The sequence below is a fragment of the Aulonocara stuartgranti genome (genome assembly GCF_965226115.1).
Source record: "Aulonocara stuartgranti genome assembly, chromosome: 10".
Taxonomy (NCBI): domain Eukaryota; kingdom Metazoa; phylum Chordata; class Actinopteri; order Cichliformes; family Cichlidae; genus Aulonocara; species Aulonocara stuartgranti.
Genome location: NC_138946.1, coordinates 7814581 through 7834417, shown reverse-complemented (window position 1 = coordinate 7834417; position 19837 = coordinate 7814581). Strand labels below are relative to the sequence as shown.

Here is a 19837-nt window from a genome sequence, read left to right as displayed (position 1 = left end):
GTGCATGTGTTTGTGAGAGACAGCCTGAGTCCCTGGAGAGAAACCATACAGGTACTCTCCAGGGTAAATTCCACACGGAAAAGCTCCAAGCTGGATTAGAAACCAGGACCCTTTTTTGCTGTGAAACGACAGTGCTAACTACTGCACCACTGTTCCACCCCTTTGTTTGTTTAAAAAACGAATTTAAAAAGTTAAATTCATATTTTTTTAAAACAACAAAGGCTGATCATGACTTTTAAAAAGTAGAAAAAAAGAGAAAAAGGCTGAAAACCAAAAATAAACACAGTAAAAACATAGTCTTGCTGATGGGCTCTGATAACTCAGAGCCCAACAATGTATAATGTGTCTTGAAAACACATTTAACCCTCCTGTTTATTGTAAGTTATTATTGAGTTTTACCACCAGCACTGTTGAAAACTTTGTTCCAGTAGCAATAATAACAATGCGACTGGGTATTTTCATATATTTTGCATGAGAATTATAAAAGTGGATTGTCCCAAGAGGAAAAACTTCCTTATAACAGGAAGAAACCTCCAGCAGAACCAGACTCGGAGAGGGGCGGCAATCTGCCATAACTGGTTGGGGTGAGGGATGGGAGGCAGGATAAAATATACGCTGTGGAAGAGAGCCAGAGATTATTAATAACTAATGATTAAATGCAGAGTGGTGTATAAACACAAAGAGAGCGAAATGAAGTGTGTGAAGATGAAAAACACTCAGTGCATCATGGGAAGCGTCCATGAGCCGCGGTCTACTGCAGTATAACTAAGGAAGGGTTGAGGGTCACCTGATTCCGTTTTCTTTAAAAAAAATCCCAACAATAACTTAACCTAATATTTAACTATTTAATTTCATCTGTAGCAATGGTCTCTAGATTCTTTCTATCATCTCACTTGTTTGGAGCTGTTGTTTTATCTTGTCAGAAGGAAAGTAAAACTGGAACCAGTTACAGTGATTTTGTATTGTGACTGTGATACACAGTGTATTTTGTACTACACATACAGAGGATAACATAAAAACACATGTAAGATATTTGACTGAACATTGGCTTAAGTCTTGCTCTCCCTGACCTTCACTCTTCTTCAGCTCTTCCCTGTCCAGAGAACAGTCACTTTGATGAGTGCACCAGCGCCTGCCCTTTGACCTGTGCCAACTTGGACGACCCCGAAGAGCCGTGCCCCCTGCCTTGTCAGGAGGGGTGTCAGTGCGAAGACGGCTTCGCGCTGCGGGATGGCCTGTGCGTGGCGCGCAGAGATTGTGGCTGCATCTACCACAGGCGTCAGCTGGCCACCAACCAGACTTTCTGGACAGACTGGGAGTGCCAGGAGCGCTGCTACTGCAATGGCTCTGACAACACCGTATACTGTCAGCTCGCGCCGTGTCACCCTGAGGAGTACTGCCAGGAGAATGACGGCCTGTATTTCTGCCAGCCGCGCTCTGAGGCCCTGTGTGTGGCAGCTGGCTATGGACATTTTTTGCCATTTGGCGGAGTGCCGTTCGAGCTGCAGAGCTCTTGCACTCTCAGGATGGTCACCACCAGATGTGGGAGGGGGAACATGGCGCACGTACCCATCACCAGAACTTTTCCTCCATTTAAACTGGCGGTTCGTAACGAGGACAGAGACACGAGCCAAGCAATTTGGGTGAGGGGTTTTGTGCTGGAAGTTTATGAGTATGAAATTGAAGCATCTCGAAGCTACAGAAACACTGTCACGGTAAGCATTAGGTTGATATATGAGAATGTCTGTGCAATGAGGTAATCTTCAACAGATTTTATTTTCTTTGCATGCCCTGTGAAGGTCGAAGTTATTGCATTTGTGAGGACATGTTGTTTCTAATCAAGCCGATAGAATAACCAGGCAGAGGGTGAATTCCTCTTTGATTGGCTTAAGGTGGATCTAATTTCAATGGGCATCTTTTATCGGCCTGGATTTGGCTCAGACGAAACCTCGACCCTGAGCGACATTTGGACCAGGTTCACAAAGCGACTAAAAGATCTGAGGAGCAACATAAATGACACATCCACCCACACACTCGCTCACACACCCTTCTTTCTTTAATTTTCTCCGTTTCGCTCTCGCTCTGACAATTATACTGAGAGGAATTCACAGAAACTCTTTCAGTCAGTCTTAATAGTAGCTGTTCACCACCTGGGCTTCCCCACATACTTGGAAAATATACAAGTCAGTTAGATTAGAGACTTGAACTTCTGTTTCTAGAAGTTGCTCCTGTAGGAATGATTTTATGTTAGTTGGGATTTTATATTAAATCTTTAACCAGTTTTACATGATTTCTCTCTTCACTCAGGTGAATAAGGAGCGACTGTACCTTCCCCTGAAGCTGGGCCCAGGAAAGGTCAATATCTTCACCTTTGGCATGCACCTCATTTTGGAGACAGACTTTGGCCTGAAGGTGGCCTTTGACTGGAACACTCTCCTGCTCTTGACTTTACCCCGCGACCTCTACAACTCCACCTGTGGCCTTTGCCAGGGCGTGCCTCTGTCCCCACCCACCCTTTCCACTACCGACTGGGGCATGGCCTGGGCGGAGAGGGACACCTTCTGCCAGGTGGGCTGCGGTGACTCCTGCCCGCGCTGTGGCCTCGGAGAGAAAAGCTCCCAAAACGACACCCCTCTCATGGTGGCTGATGCCAACATGAACGCTGGGAGCGACGATGAAGCAAATGGAGTCAGCACTGGCATACGTTTCCACATCGGTGACGGGCTCTATGTGTTTGTGGAGCCCGAGGCAGTGAGGCTGTGTGGGTTACTTGTTGATCGGTCAGGCGTGTTTGCACGGTGTCACAGCAAGGTGGCGCCAGCGTTCTTTTATCAAAGCTGCCTCCAGGACACCTGCTTGGATCAGGGAGCTCAGGATACAATCTGTAACTGGCTGCAGATCTATGCCAGCACCTGTCAGACCCAAGGGGTGCATGTCACCGACTGGAGGAGCGACACACCGTGTGGTGAGGAGATGTTTTTGTAGAGTTTTTCCCATTGTGTTATCACAAGATGTATTCTCCTTCTTAAAGTCACAGGCACCGTTTTAAGTTTCAGGTTTGTGTGCACCATTACTGGAGAGAATTTATAATTAAAATTAAGGCCAGTTTAAATGAATAATATTTACACGGACGTAGCTAGAAACCAGTGCCCTATGAGCAGCACTTGGAGACAGTGGGGATAAAAAAATGACGTCTAACAGGAAGAAATCTCCAGCAGAACCAAACTCAGAGAGAGGCAGGTTCTAATGAGGAGAGAATGAAGAGAGAAAAAAAAGTAATAATAGCATATGAATGTGTGATGGCTGTAAGCTGGGAAGTAGAGGTGAAGTGCATCATGGGAGTTCCTCCAGCCAGCCTGAGTCTGAGAACCCACAGGCTATTATCCTGACTTGGCTGGTATAACCACCAGATAAAATCCAAATAAAAAAGGTAAAACTTCGTCAGCAGATAATAGTTATCTGATGCATTTCAGCGTGTACCATCCCTGTTTTGCTCCCCACATAGATTGTTTATCTGCATGCAAGGGAAGCTTGCAAAAGGACACCAGAAAACTTGTGGCACCAAAACCTTTTTTTCTTGCCTGCAGAGATTAATTGCAGAGGAAGTAAGGAATGGTTTACACTCACCTGATCCAATCCTAACTATTAAGTTAAGTTTAAAGAGAGTTTCTGCTCCATGAATCCAGACTTGGAGCTGGTTCCAGAAGCCTGGTAGCTGAAGCATCTGCCTCTAGGAAAAATAGATTGTGTGTTGTGAAGAAGCGACAGCGTGTCATCATTAATGGCTGTTTTAATCAAAGAAAGTAGCTCATCTGAAAAATATCAGAGAGATAAGAATTATCAGAAATGCAAAATAAATCTGGTTTTATCCCACCCACCTTATGCAGGTTTAAGATAAAATCATTAAAACCACAAATTGTAATTTTTAAGTTGTGTTTGTATATTTATTCTATAAGGAAATGAGCTACATCATGATAATTAGTGCATTTAAAACTGTATTTATATGGAATAGGTTCTTATTTTGGATGTTTTCTCTAAGCAGGGATAACCAGGTTTGAAGTCCACCTCAACTTTCTTACACTCCGAAATAATAAATAGTATAATAATAAAGATAAAATATATTTCACCCAAAGGGCCAAACAGCTGCTGCACATCTGCATGAGCTCTTGACATGGCCAGCTGTTTCTTACCCCTAAACACTAAAGATTTATTAACACCACAAACATTTTTAGAGTGGAGTTAGTGTCACTGTTAGCTAATATCTTTGCCAACCTGCCTGCTCCCAGTCCAGAGCTGTCCACCTAACAGCCATTACTCCAGTTGCATGTCAGTTTGCCCGCCCCAGTGTGCACCAGCCCGCGGCCAGAGGGACTGCAGCCAGGACTGCGTGGAGGGCTGCCAGTGCGACCAGGGCTACGTGCTCAACGGCAAGAGCTGCATCCTTTCTCAGAACTGTGGCTGCTATACCGATGGCACATACTATGAGGTCAGTCTCCCACCAAGCTCTATGTGCATGAATATATTATAAATGTTTAAATGTCTGGGTTATTTTGTGCAGTAGAAATATAGAAAGTATATAGAAAAATTTAACTAGACCTTTCTGGATCTATCAGTAAGTGCAACCATTAAGCTCTTAAAGTCCAAAATAAGTTGGAAGTTGCATGTAACCTTGGTTAAAACACTATTTGCAAATATAAAATCGTAAGAGTTTTTCTTTATTTTAGCCCAAGCAGCTTTTTTGGAACGCCGACTGCACCAAACGCTGCCAGTGCATTGGACGAAACCTGATCCAGTGCAATCCAAGGCGATGCAAGGCAGAGGAGGAGTGCACCCTCCGGTACGGGGTTCGGGGCTGCTTTGCCCGCCGCTCCCAGCAGTGCGTGGCATCAGGCGGCGGAGTGTTCAGGACATTCGACGGGGCATCGCTGCGACTGCCGGCCTCGTGCTCCTTCGTCCTGTCCACAAACTGTCACAAGCTGCCCGACCTCTCTTTCCAGCTCATTGCCAACTTTGATAAATGGAGCACGCCCAACCTCACCACCATCTCGCATGTCTACCTGTATATAAATGAGGAGAATATACTCATCTCTGGCAGCACTGTCAAGGTAAGAGGCTAGGTGAAGTAAAGCAGAAGATAAGCATAAAGAGAGGCCACACACTGTGTAGCTGTCTAACTCTGTGACTTTGACACGTGCACGTTTATCCCAGGATTACTTGAATCATGTTTCTTATGGTTTCTCTTCTTAAATGTCGCAAGTTGTTTGAGTGAAACAATACTGAAGATAAGTTGTATTGGAAATGAGTATAATGGATATATTCTGCAAAGGATGTGAAATATGCCAGGTAGGAGAAAAAGAGGGAAGAGAAGATTTGTGGATGCAGTGAAGGAGGACATGCATGTTGGTGTGACAGTGGTGGATGCAAGGGATAGGTTGAGATGATCAGCTGTGCCGACTCCTTAAAGGAAGTAGCCAAAAAGAAGAAGAAAATCATTTACTTTAGTTTTTAGTAAACTTCCTCTGTAGCTTAGTGTCCTGGGTTGTTGGTTGTTGCTAGGCAGCCAGGTTCTGAGGAAAAAATAACCAATTTTTGCAACTTTGCCGTAAGAAAGCTACTTTCAGCTACTTATTCATAAGCAGTCGTCACAGATCCAAAGGGGATTTGTTTATCTCTCCAGGATCGAACTGGGGATCGTTCACTTGTTAACTGAACGAGTAAATCACTACACGATGGAGCCACTTTGCACTAACTGTTGCTATTGCACAAGTTTGTTTTACTTTTTTCCATATTTGACATTAATTTCTGTATCTTTTCTTTTTTTCATCAGTGTCGTGATCTGAGACATTGATTTTAATCTTTAAAGCATTATCGGCCATTACCTGTGTTTCTGAATCATTATATAACATTAAATATATAAAATCATGGGAGGCCACTTTATTCAAACTGGTGTTTCAACCAGTTAAATGTTATTTATGTTTTGTTTTTGTCTTTACTGTGGTCACATTTAGAGAGCAAACTCTCCCACCCTTTCTGTGCACCTTTGGTGCCGACCAAATCAGCACGCCTAGATTACCTTCGTTACCAAGACGACACTGTGACCAAAAAAAGAAAAATATGATTATGGGATAATTGTACATGTTGAAACACAGTCAAAGATAGTCGTAACAGGTTATTAACTTTACACAGAAATATGCAGCCAACAACTTGGCCACATTATGGGGTGGCTGTAGCTCAGGCGGTAGAGCAGGTCAAGGTTGGTGGTTCGATTCCTGGCTTTCCTCTAGCATGCCAAATATCCTTGGGCAAGATACTAACCCCATGTTGTGTATGAATGTTACATAGGCAGTTCTTGTGTGATTGGGTGAATGAATTAGTTGTATAAAGCACTTTAAGTGCTCAGAGTAGAAAAGCGCTATATAAGAACCAGTCCATTTACCATTAGAGACCATAAAGTGACTAAAACCATCACACTATGAAATGGACACTCTATATACCGAGGTTTTTTTTTTTTGCTTTTCATTTTCACCACAGTTTCTTCCTCTTTTAATCCTGCTTTAATAGAAAAATTGCCTCCATCAGGAGATTTCTCCTTTTTGTTTATGTGATCGAGTTACTGTGTGCTGGCCATATGGCTGCGGTCAAAGACGCTTTAATCAACCTCAACAAACAGATCGGATTCAAGTCTCTCTCTTTCTTTCCCAAATACTTGAAAAAGTTCCTGCAGCCCAATTTACCAATTACCTTGGCACTAATAGCCTATTATATCTCCTCCAGCTCTGGACTTAGGCCATGTCAGTCAGCTGTAAGTGCAGTCACAGAGGTAGCTAATGACTGATTGCTTTAAACTGCAGCTCCCACTGAGTCTTAATCCTGCCTGATCTGAGTGCGCCATCATTAACATTCATTAATTTTATTGACTGCCTTAAGAAGCATGTTGGCGTTAGTTCTAATGCCCTGAAGAGGCTCAGATTGTCACAATCTTTGCTTCGGACTGTCTCTGTTCTTTTTTGTTTTATCCTAACAGCCAATCTTTGTATAAGAATGAAATCAGCTTATACCAATGACAGCCCAGTTTTGTTTCCCACTCATAGGTGATCATGTTTAAGCTTCAATGTCAGTAACATGGCAATGTATTTATGTTAATATAACTACAAAAACATGGGGAATGTACATCTTTGATTGTCTTGCAGAGTTTTTAAAATGCTGCCACATGGTGTTACCACTACTCATGCTATTATATACTCATTTTCACACATGCAGCCCTAAACTACAGGAAAGTTTTCTTAAACTACCTGGGCTGTAACTTTTAACTTCTTACTCAGATATTCTATCTTAAGGTTTGCAAGCCCCATACTAAAAAAACAAAACAAAACATGCTTAACATGAGCTGTTAGTTGTAAAGCTAATATTATATACATGATTTAGAAATGATCAAAAAATGCATTACTTGCATTTGGCTTCTTAGAGATGCTGTCTTTAGGACATAATGGATATCAGTTAGTGCTGACAATACATTTTACCCAGCATTACCCCTCCTAAATCCCCAAATGTAAGCAGAAAAAGGACATCTAAGTAGGAGTGCCTCCTGGATTTAAAATGGTTTAGTTTGAGGTGCTCTGTAGTTCAACAATCCTTCAATATGTTGAATTTTTAACTGTATAAACAGAAATATTTCAGTCTTTACTATCACATTTTAGATGAGCTAGTTCAGAAATAACAAGGAGTTTGAACTTTTTGTAGTCTAAGTGACCACAAACATGGGTGACTGCTTTGCTTTAATCTTCCAACCCACTTTGTATCAAATGGAAGAGTTGTCCCTTTATTTCTGTCCTTTCAAAATAAATTGATAAAAATATGTACCAGAGAGGCAACAAGAAGACAACCCCGAGAAAGGAAATGGTTTCACAGGCGTTGGTCACAGACCACAGCTTTCTGCTTATCCTTCCTGATCTTTTTCTCTAGTTTTGCTTTTAGCTGGTGTCCTTTTTCCCTGCTGGTAGCATGAGATGACACGTGTTTCGCATTTAGGTTGTGCGCCGCTGCAAGAAAGTTGTTGTTGTGTCTCCAAACATGATCTCGAGGGTGTGGAGGAGATACCAGGAGATGGGTTGTTACACAAGCTAGACAAGGCCACAGGTGTACATCCACCCAGAAGCAGGGCTGGCATTTGCTCCGTTGTGCAATGAGGAGCGTGACAGTGGAAGTATCTAACAAAATGACCTCCAGCATGTTTCTGGCACTTGTTCCATGAGGGTGGCCTGACACACTCTAGTGGCAACTTTGCTAATGGAAGTTACAAATATAACTATAGTTCTGTGAATTCACAGATAACTGCCAATGGCAGGAAACTACGTAGATGGGTCTCCTCATGATCTGCGCAGGTCCGGAAATAAAATCGCGTGCATGATGTGTACACTACTGAAGCATGTGTACTATAAATACTACGTGGTAGCTTACATCTGGTCTCTGGGAATCTTCTCACACTGAGACGTTTTTAGCCGCCAGCAGGTCTGACAGTCATCCTGGAATTCAGAGAATCATAGTTACCTTTGTAACTTCTGTTCTGATTCATTCCCCCCTGTCTGCCAGTGGGAGTAAACAATGCAGATGACTTGTACCAGTACTGTCACAAGGAACAACTTCCTGGTCAGCCAGCAGCAGAACAGCTGAAGCTAATGTGGGCTCTGAGGCCACATTAAGCTAGTAGAACCTAGCAAATGTGAAAGACGCTGCCCGGGATGCCACTGTTCACCAAGTAAAACACCACTCATTGACACCCAGTGTGGCCACACCGCTGATACAGTGGCAACTAACACCAGAATGGACCAGTGTATTTGCTGCTATCTGCACCTGTTTTACTGAGTTCCTCCTGTTCTTCCCATTATAACATATAGAGAGCTGCTCTAATCATCTGTATGGATGCCTTCCATACTGCACTGGAACCATGAAATTATTCACTAAAATTGACAACAAATGTATTAAATAGTGAAACAATTAAATGTGTCATTAAATATATACAATAGGAATTAAATCATTTTTTAAAAAGTTTAAATGAAATAAATTAAATGTATGTATTTCATTAATTAGCTAATTCCAATTTAAATTCATTAACACATTTAATTAATTATTTAATGATGTATTTATTTAACGCATTTTAGCACTCGAGGCCCTCCGTAGCCTTAATGCTGGTTACTTAAATAAAAATTTCTTGTGTCCCGAGTCAAAAATCTACATGTGTCTGCCTCTCCTGTCCTCACAGGTTAATGGCACACCAGTATCCGTACCATTTGTAACAGGGCTGATGACACGCCTGTCCACATCTGAGGGCTTCATTGTCATCGACACACCCCAGGACATCCAGGTTCGCTACAACCACTTTAACACCCTGAGCATCACAATGGGCCAGCGGCTCCAGAACAAGGTGTGCGGCCTTTGTGGGAATTTCAATGGGGACCCCAATGATGACTACATCACCTCAAGGGGCAAGCCGGCTGTCAGCGCCCTGGAGCTGGCACAGAGCTGGAAGACCAACGGCATGCAGAACAGGTAGATGAGGCTCACAGATGGGGAGGAATTTACGGTTCATATAACCAGTTCTTGTAAAAACCTTTGGCTGTTATCCCCAAAATATAAAAGGAAAAGTTAAGGTTACCTAATCCATAAGCCATGCGTCTGCAAGCATGTGCATGTCTTAAACCCTGGATATTAACTGGCTGTTGCTAAAACATATCACTTGTGCAAATCATTTATACAGATAATAGCAAACGGAGCAATTCTAACAGGGCCTTTGCTCCTTCTTTGCTCGCGTCCTAATACCTTTGACAGTTGGATTTTGGTCTTTCTCCTCTAGTTGTGATGAGACCCAGTACGTGGCTTTGGCTCAGTCCTGTGACAACTCGGCCATCCTGGCTCTACAGAGTGAAGATGCCTGTCAGAAGCTCACCCAGCTCAAAGGCTTCTTCCAGCCATGCCACGGCCTGCTGGATCCCCGTCCTTTCTACCAGTCCTGCTACCTGGATGGCTGCTACAATCATCGCAAGGCTCAGGTCTGTGGATCACTAGCTGCCTATGCAGAAGCCTGCCGGTCCATGGGCACCCTCACGACCAAGTGGATCACCCAAGAGAACTGCTGTAAGGGCACCGTGAACTTCTCTCAGACTCAATGCCCACTGTGGAAATAAACACAACTTTGCACTTTACACAAATATAAACCAGCGCTAATGCTGAATTTACCAGACGTACTAAAAGTGAAAGTATTGGGTCTCATATATTATTGATTCACACATTATGAGCTTAGTTTGCTAAGATTTCCAGATTGCTTTCCATCAAGACCACTGTGTTACTACGATGAGACGTGAAATGTAAATTTGTTTGACTGCTTTGTCAGTATTAGATACGTGCATGTTCTTAAAAACTTTGTGCCTTCATCTGTGTGACAGTTAACATTGTGTGTGGACCTGTCTTTAGCAGAATGGATCTATGACCCCTGTGCAGGAGAGATCTGCACAAACTTCACCTGTGAGCTGGAGAATGGAGGCGATCTGTGTGGCTGTCCGGAGTTACCCACCAACTCTGAAGGTGAGTGCTTCATCCAGCTGCAATCACTCAGTTTTAAATATCTGACACTCTCCGTGTTACTTGATTAGCCATACATTTTAAAAGCTATTAAAAAATACTTTTTTATTTAATCATGGCTATGGTGAAATACATGGCTAACGTGAAATACATGTTTTTGCAACATGCAAAAACATGTATTTCATGTCGATGTTTGTTAGGCGAGGATGACATCATCCAAGCGGAGGTGACCTGTAAGCATGCTCAGATGGAGGTTTCCATCTCCAAGTGTAAGCTCTTCCAGCTGGGCTTTGAACGGGAAGATGTCCGGATCAACGACGAGCACTGCGCTGGCATTGAGGGAGAGGACTTCATCTCCTTCCACATTAACAACACTAAGGGACACTGCGGTTCCATTGTACAGGTCAGTTTGCAATCGTCTGTGTTCCAGCGTGTTCGTCATCACTTTCGAAATGTGATAAAGCTCCCCGCATCTCAGTTTGGATCCTTTTAGACACTACAATGTAGTCGTCAACACGATCTACCAGGGGTCTCAAACTCCAGTCCTCGAGGGCCGGTGTCCTGAAACACCGGCCCTCATGAATCAAATGGCAATTCAGCCATTTGATTCATGTTACAGCAGCTCATGAGTGAATGAACATGGTGCAATAAAAGTACTTTAAGAAGTAAATTTTTCCAAACACTTACATTTACTGTATTTTCCGGACTATAAGGCGCACTTAAAATCCTTTAATTTTCTCAAAAATCGACAGTGCGCCTTATGTATGAATTCTGGTTGTGCTTACTGATCTCGAACCGATTTTATGTGGTATATGGCGCTCAAAAATCTGTTAAAAAATGTTTTAGTAGACTTTGACTTTGGTAAGCTACGAAGCCGCACCGCTTGATGGATTGTCGGAGCATTGCGGCTACCGTAGTCAGGAGCCTCACGAGTAATCTGGGTCCTAAACTCCGTCGCCTTCAGGTCCCAAAGTCAAAGGGCAGGGATAGCTCAGTAGGTAGAGTGGTGGCCCCATGATCGGAAGGTCGGGGGTTCGACTCCACTGAATGGCTACCCTGAGGTACCCCTGAGCAAGGTACCGTCCCTACACACTGCTCCCCGGGCGCTGCACTGGTGGCTGCCCACTGCTTCACTGGGTGAATGGGTTAAATGCAGAGGAACTATTTCCCTATGGGGACTTTTTTAAACGAACACTGCGACATCACTGAGAGTTAAAAACTGTCTAAATTCTTTCATCTGTAATAAAATGATCAGCATTGCTGCTTTACCAGGTTTAACAATTAAGCTTAACATCCAGGCATCCATGAAAACAGAATTTATTAAATTTAACAGAGTTAGAAGTTAGCAGGAAGTTAGCAGGAAGTTAGCTCGCTAGTTTCCACCTAAACATAATATAGCATGTTCTGACTGAGAGATTTCTGAAAAAAAATTCAAACTTACAGCTCCGCTATCACTTCCAACATAAATGAAGACAGAAAACTAAACAGCAGTGACGTTTGTAGGGTTGCTACATGGTGGCTAGCGACACAGCTATGTTAGCATAATATAAACACAGTGAAGCTAGAGGATGAATGCTAACTTTTTCCACTCAATAAAAGTTAACAGGAGAGTTCCCGATGGTTAGCAACAAATGCAATCACATGGCAGGATGCTGTAAACAGACCAAACTTCAGTCAGGAGAACAACTGAGATAATCCATCCACAATACGAGGTTAGTCATTAATGTACTGCAACAATGCGGGAATAGAGCAGCTGCAAGAGAATTCAGCTATAGTGAATCAATGGTACGGAAGTGGAGGCAAGAAGAAGAATGAGTTGAGTAAAGTTTGATTATCTGACTGTTTTGTTTCACTTAATGCACCTTATAATCCGGTGCGTCTTATGGTCAGAAAAATACGGTACTTAAATTTAGTTGATTAGGGTTAGGGGTTGACATTTCAGCATGCAGTTAAGTTCTATATTCTTGCTAATGACCTACTAATTTTATTCAGGTGTGTTGCACCAGGGTCACATGGAAAAGTTTCGGGACACTGGCCCTCGAGGACTGGAGTTTGAGACCCCTGGTCTACACTATCTTGGAAGCAACATTTACAGCATTTTAACTGAAACTGCCACAACACGTGCCAATGAATAATTTTGTCACTGCTAGCTGGCTGGCTAGGTGGCACTGGCACAGACAACCTACCCCCTTCCTACTGGCTGAAAATTGTTTGGTAGACCCGCCCCTTCGATTGTCTACCCCTGCTCATCAGTGTAAAAGATCTTATGCACTCCAAATTTGATATCCACTTGTGGGAAGATTGGCAACTCATGAATGTGTTCCTCATGTGAATAATATTTTTCACTTTAAAGTGATCAACAGAGTCTTATAACTTCCTCAGATTGATGTTGCTTCTTTATATTTATTGCTGATGTCAAATTTTCTGCTTTTATAGATGTGCGTTAGCAGCTCCTGGCTCTTAAATCCTCATAATTCTGGCTAATTCTGGCTAATGTTTTTGGTGAATAAATTATTATTTAATAATTTAATTATTATTATTATTACTAAATGATTAGTTTTTATGATGTCTTCTGTCTGTACGGTGTTTTACATTTTTTTGTATGGGTGAAATCAAAAGCAGCAGCTAGGATAATTTGTTCCTTTAATGTAGAAATTTGAAATTATGAGTCACCTACGCTTTATTTCTCTTACAGTCCAACAGCACACACATCATGTATAAAAACACTGTGTGGATACAAAGTGTGAACAACACTGGGAACATCATCACCAGAGACAAGACCATCAACGTGGAGTTTTCCTGCGCCTATGAGCTGGACCTGAAGATCTCACTGGAGACTGTCCTCAAACCCATGCTCAGGTCAGGCAGCAGAACACAAATATGCACCGACAAGTGTGACACAACGGCTCAACGCTTGGATAGTCATTTCTTTTTCCTTTTTTCTCCAGCGTCATTAACCTCACCCTACCGACCCAGGAAGGAAACTTCATTACCAAGATGGCTCTGTATAAAAACTCCTCGTACCGCCATCCATACAGAGAGGGGGAGGTGGTGCTCAGCACTCGAGACATCCTGTACGTAGGCGTTTTTGTGGAAGGAGCGGATGAAAACCAGCTCATCCTTATAGTGAATATGTGCTGGGCCACGCCGTCGCGCTACAGCAGTGATCGACTCCGCTACATCATCATTGAGAGAGGGTGAGGTTTATTTAGTCCTGGACCAAAAATGCTCAAAAGAGAGGTGGGAAAAAAAAGATTTTATTTTATGTTTTAAACTCAAACATTTTTTTTGACCTTCTTTTTCTCTTAATGTAATCCAAGATGAAGTTGAGGTGTGATCGGTGTAAAGTATGTAGCTCTTTATGAAGCCTATGGGTTCACTACAGTCTGCTGCTTTAAGATGACCTTTATAGTCTGATCCACACATTTTGAGAAAAAGAACATGAAGTAATAAATACAGTCACTGTGCATGCCCTTTGCACGCCCTCACCGTGCCGGCAGTGTCTCTGGGTACTTCCTCAACAGGCCACGCCACGGCATGTTAGTTAAATTGTTTTTTCTAAATTTACGTGAGGTAGATAATGTGCTTGAGGTGTTTAGAATAAAGCACTATGGATGTCACGGCCCAACGGTTTTGCATTATTTTTCGATTCCTTCTTTATTGTTGTAACTTTTGGGTTCCTGTTTAATCTATTACTGTTTTATTATTGTAGTAGTAAGTGTTGTTTCTAGTGATATTATTATAATTATTATTATACGATTGTAAAGTCTTTGATCCCTACTTTTACTATATAGTAATTCTAGTCCATAGTCCTTCTGTCCGCGTCTTCTAAACTCGGTGATTAGTATTTGTCTTTTGTTCACGTCCTGCTTCATTTTGAAGCCTGAGTATCTGTTTATGCCCTGCATTACTTTTACTTCCTTCCCCTCTTTTTTGTATTAATAACTTTGTCTTTCTGTGTTCCCCTTGAATTAGTTCATCCAGGTTTAGCATGTCCTCTAAACCCTCCCTGCGTCAGTTACGGTTGTTGTTCCTTTCCTGCTTTAGTTTTGCATCTTTCCTGTATGACTTTTCACCTGTTTCCAAGGAACACTACTTCCATGACTATTTATACACACTCAAGAGTTATCTCCTTAGTCATGTATGTGTATAAATAGTCCTGCCCTCTACTTTGTCTTAATTGTGTCATCTATCTGGTCATGCGGGTACTTCTTAGTTATACACGCATGCTCGGGTCTTTGTCATGCCTTTTGTGCTTTGCATTTGTGATCAGTGTTTGGACTCTCTTTTAAGACTTTGTTTAGTTTGGATGTTGACATTATCCATATTAAAAGCTCACCTTTTGTTGACCGTTCTGCCTCCCAAGTCCCACAACCACCTTCTTGACTACAGCACATTTAATATCTTGCTTATTCTAGGTGCCCAAACATTAAGGACAATACCATTGGCATGGCAGAGAATGGCGTATCACTCACCTGCCGCTTTCACGTCACCGTCTTCAAGTTCATCGGGGATTACGATGAAGTCCACCTGCACTGTGACGTTTCTCTGTGCGACTCAGAGACGAACGCCTGCAAAGTGGTGAGTAAATCAAGAAGAGCAATAAAAATCAGAAAGCGTCCTGCTGTGTGTTTGGGTGTTGATGTATCAATGAACTGTGTGTGCAGAACTGTCCACATAAGAGAAGAATGTACTCAGAGGACAGTGACCATAAAGAGCACATACTGTCTGTTGGACCCATAAGAAGAAGAGGTGAGCATAGTTTTAGATAGAAAATAGCTTATTGGGTAAAATACACGCTTTAGAGTTTATTGTTTAAGTAATCTATGGAAAAACAAAAAGCCATAGGTTAGCTTCTGATGTGTTTTCAGAGTCTGACTGGTGTGAGGAGAACAATGGAGGCTGTGAGCAAATCTGCACCAGTAAGGCCGCTGGGCCCATCTGCAGCTGTGTGACTGGGATGCTGCAAAGAGATGGGAAGAGCTGCCGGGGTAAGGACAAAAATACCTAATTTTAAGGTTTTTTTCCCACCTTATTGAATCATAGCATGACCTAAACCGCGGCAATATCAGCCCCAGAAAAACAGAAACTACACACGAGGGTCACCAAGCAGGTTTTGCATGTTTCTCAATAGTTTACAGTTTCCATCATGTTTCACACAATTGGAGTGATTGAAGCAAAGCTAATAAAGTTTAAGTGTTGTAGATAGAGCCACTACACACTTTATTAAGTAAACCTTGTAAGTACCAGATTGGACCCCTTATGCCTTCAGAACTGCTTTTATCCATGATGTCAATCTCCACCACAATGTGCTCTACTGGACTGAGATCCGGCGAATGTGGAGGCCCTTTGAATACAGAGAACTCACGTGCCGTGTCCCTTTATAACCACAGTGCCCGTGGTCAAAAAGGAACGGCATGGTCAGCAGCAAACGGTGCCAAGAATATGTCCCTTCTTCTCTGAATTCTGGCATCATCAAGGTTTTTCCAGCTAGAGAAATGCCACTCACTGGAAATTGTATCTTTTTCAGACTGTTTCTCTGTAAACTCTAGAACTGCTTGTGTGGGAAAATCCCAGCTTATCAGCAGTCTCTGAATAATCAGACCAGTCTGGCACCGACAACCACACCCCATTCAGTCACTTCAGTCACCTTTCTTCCCCATTCTGATGCTCAGTTTAAACTTCAGCAGGTTGTTTGATTCATGTCTGCCGTATGATTAAATAATTAGACATTTGCATTAATGAGCAGTTGAACGGTGCAACTAAAAAAGTGGGCAAGTTTCTGTGCATTAAATCATAAAATTTAGGGCGTTCAACTTAATTATTAGTTAATTGATTGGTTCATATGAATTCCATATATTTATAACTCTTGTAGCTTTTGCATGCTGCACACAAACTAAACTGGTAATTTGTAAAAACCAGTAGCATTAAGACAGTATTTCCACCACATGCACATTTCACAAATGTTGTCATACTCCCTTCTTTTTTTCCAGCTGTGAGCTCAAGCAGTAACATCACACCTGCGATTCCTCTGCTGAGCGTCAGCGCTGCGATCTCCGTGCTCCTGGCTCACCTTCACACTCTTCTCCTCTCCTAACGCTCTGTGAGCTAAGAGAAGGCAATAAATGACAAAGATCAAACACACAAAAAGACTTGAATATGCACAAAGTATCATCATTGATTAGCCAGTAGAGCAGCTGTGTTTCAGCCAGAAAGTCAAGACAGAATATACTGTACACCGACTAATTTTTGTCTCCACATTTCATTGATAAAAGGTAAGTCAGTTTTCTAGATACATGGACAGTCAGTCAGTTTTCTAGATACATGGACAGTCAGTCAGTTTCACTGCTTTGTTGTGTTTTTCTTCATCCCCATCTGCTCCCTCATTTACATTTATCAGGACTCCCACTGTTTATCACTCACCTAAAGCCACTATGTGTAGATGTTTTCATGTGATTATAACATATTTTTACAAATTTCTTTATAGGAAATTAACATATTATGCATGCTACCACCAGATGGTGCCAAAGAAAGTAATTTTCCAATCCTAGACATACAAACTTGAAGGTACAACAGCTAAAATCACACAGTGATGTTTATGGAAAGACAATGGCTAAATTAAAAAGAAACAGTAATATAACTGATTAGTTAAAGAGGCATAATTGTAAATCATCAGGGAATGTGAAATGTGATCCCACCTGTTTGTATTTATACCTGATATTATTCTACAGTCACACTAAGGAAAGCAGTGGCTGGAGATCACGACTGTGTGCAATGAACTTGCGATTTTTTTTTTGCCATTGAAATTGTTGCTTCAAAGACAGGATCGGGTCTATGACCACTTAGTCAGATGCCATCTTTAAAATGACCTTAGTGTAACAATAAGACGACGTCAGTCTGCTATCGTTCAATTGAATGCACTCAAACTGGCAACTGCATTCAGTCTGTTTGTGATAATATAGTGATTATGAATCAATCTGCTGCAAATCGCATTCAAATCAAACTTATATTAATCAGAAATTCCCACTAACTACACTCCTCCATAAATGGTGACGTAGCTGCTGCTTATAACCAGAATACAACTAGTTGATTACAGCGTGCTAGCAATTTGTCTGTGTTTGCAAACTTTTACCAATCTGTCTGAGAGCGATCGGTTGCTTGGAGACAGGTTGCCTCCCACCAGGCAATGTTTGCAACTACCTTGCAATAGAAAATTAACTATATGTTTGCACTAAGTAGTTGCAAGTAAAACGTAGCAGTAATCAGGCAACCATCAGTTTTGACTGTTTTTACTCTAGTGTGAGCTATTCATAAATCCCATTCTGTCCAAACTGTGATCAGATCTTAATGAGTAGGTGGGATGCAACAACTAGAAACCCTCATGATTGTGATTTAATTGATTTACAGAGCCATCAAAATGTAAACATCAAACTATTTTATTATTAATTTATGAATAAATTACATTTAAATAACTGTAAATTTCCTGTTTCTCAGTGGAGAGGTTTATTAAAGTTACCTTTTATATTTTAAACTGATAATCAGATGAAACAAAAAAGTAAAATAGAAACTTTTAATTTGAATTTTTTTTTAATTAAATTACATTTTAAAACCAAGCAGTTAATAGTTATTGTGCTGACTTGACGTCATTCAGGGGTCACAAGGTCACATATTCATGACATTTGGATCGAAATGGGAAAGAAGCTTGTTTATAAGTACCATAAACTATAAATAAAAGATGGGCATGGCAAAGTCCAGTCTTTGAAACCTTGAACTGAGGATTTGCCGCCTTGGTGTGGTGAGACTGGGTGTGAGGACTGAAGGGTGGAGCTGACCGAAAAACCAAAGTGCTTTATGTTCGTGGGCTCGCTGATCCCATGTTGGGCCTGACCTAAAGCATACCCTGGTCTGAAAACCATCCAGAAACAGTAGCCCCTTCCTGACGCTTAAGCTTAAACTCCCTGGGCTTCACTTTTATACTCAGCCTGAGGTTGGCGCTACTCTGCTACTCATGTGATTGTGTACTTTCATTTAGTATTTTGAGAGTCTCCCCAAAAGTATGATGCTGTTTTATGGACTTTACGGCTCAGGTGTGACTTTTTGATGAGAAGCTTAAGAGAGGAAGAAGAGCTGAGGTTACTGTATGTAACATTTAAACATGCTGTTTCTTAAAAAAATGGCAAAACTGTACAGATTTCATTAAGAAACTGGCAACTGAGCATCTGCAGATCTGTGTCAGAGTGCAAACCTTTACCCAGAAACGAGCGAACAAACTTTATCTTATATAATTGCTTCCTAACTGTGCGGTTTATTGCTCTAAACCAATAAAACCTACAGCAGGTTATGGCTGAAAAGGAGGTTAGGGATTATCTAAGAAGAAAACTGTGTGAAAGGGTGATGCATTGTGAAGTGAAGTATTTATGTGTGAAGTATCTGTTTAAAATGTTAATCAGCCACAACATTAAAACCACCCGCCTGATGTTGTGCACAGATCTGACTCGCTGCACCTCAGGGGGCGCCCTCTAGTGCCTGGCAATGGGACTTTGACTCCTTTGGCGTCTGTATGCTTTCGAGTGGGGCTACCATGGATTAGAACCGCAGTCTGTCCTAAACCTTAAAAAGTTGCTTTGTTGCCTAAATTTAACCAAACTGCAATTGACAGTTAATTTTTTCTTAAAGAAACCCAAAGTTTCCCATCAAAAAATTGCATTTTAACTAGTTGATCAATATTTTTCACTTCACCTGCGTGAGTGGTTTTGATGATGTTGCTTTACTGGTGTAATTTTTTACCTTTTTATGTTAGTACCCAGGATGAGGGGGACAGGGGATGAGTTTAGCTGTGCCATTAAAAACCCAATTTTCGTGTCATTTCTGAACTAATTAGTTTCGGTCTTCTCGTGCTTTTCAGTGTACTTTCTAACACTCATTGCATGAATTCAGTTTGAGGAGTGGAGCAGGTGTCGGATAGTTTATCTGCAGCTCACAGTCAGCTGCTTTTAAAGGTTTAAATGTCAATAAACGTCAACCACACATCTTACAGATCCTTCAAAGTTCTTCCAAACGCTGACACTTTGGTGCAGTTACACAAAATAAAAAGCAAACAGAGTAGTCGTTGCCTTTTGTGTACAAATGTACAGTCCTGGTCAGTTTGGTGGTTTGTGTCATCGCTGACCTTTTTAAATAATCGGTATCTTTTTTGTGTGTGTTGTTTAAAACTAAGTGACTAAAGAGGTGTTTTATTCTTTGAGAGCAGCACCACCCTGCT

The 19837-nt window shown here is 41.7% G+C and overlaps 1 protein-coding gene across 1 annotated transcript in view; it reads left to right on the top strand.

The window, feature by feature from the left end:
* Window positions 1–19837, top strand: part of tecta (tectorin alpha) — a 27940-nt gene extending 8103 nt beyond the window's left edge. Inside the window, exons 10-23 of the mRNA XM_082549394.1 lie at window positions 1087–1715; window positions 2308–2965; window positions 4287–4486; window positions 4725–5105; window positions 9260–9546; window positions 9851–10131; window positions 10468–10578; window positions 10776–10978; window positions 13271–13434; window positions 13524–13772; window positions 14994–15156; window positions 15243–15327; window positions 15447–15566; window positions 16569–19837. Coding sequence (XP_082405520.1) covers window positions 1087–1715; window positions 2308–2965; window positions 4287–4486; window positions 4725–5105; window positions 9260–9546; window positions 9851–10131; window positions 10468–10578; window positions 10776–10978; window positions 13271–13434; window positions 13524–13772; window positions 14994–15156; window positions 15243–15327; window positions 15447–15566; window positions 16569–16672 — 3635 coding nt within the window. The 3' untranslated portion in view covers window positions 16673–19837. The remainder of the gene's footprint in view (window positions 1–1086; window positions 1716–2307; window positions 2966–4286; window positions 4487–4724; window positions 5106–9259; window positions 9547–9850; window positions 10132–10467; window positions 10579–10775; window positions 10979–13270; window positions 13435–13523; window positions 13773–14993; window positions 15157–15242; window positions 15328–15446; window positions 15567–16568) is intronic.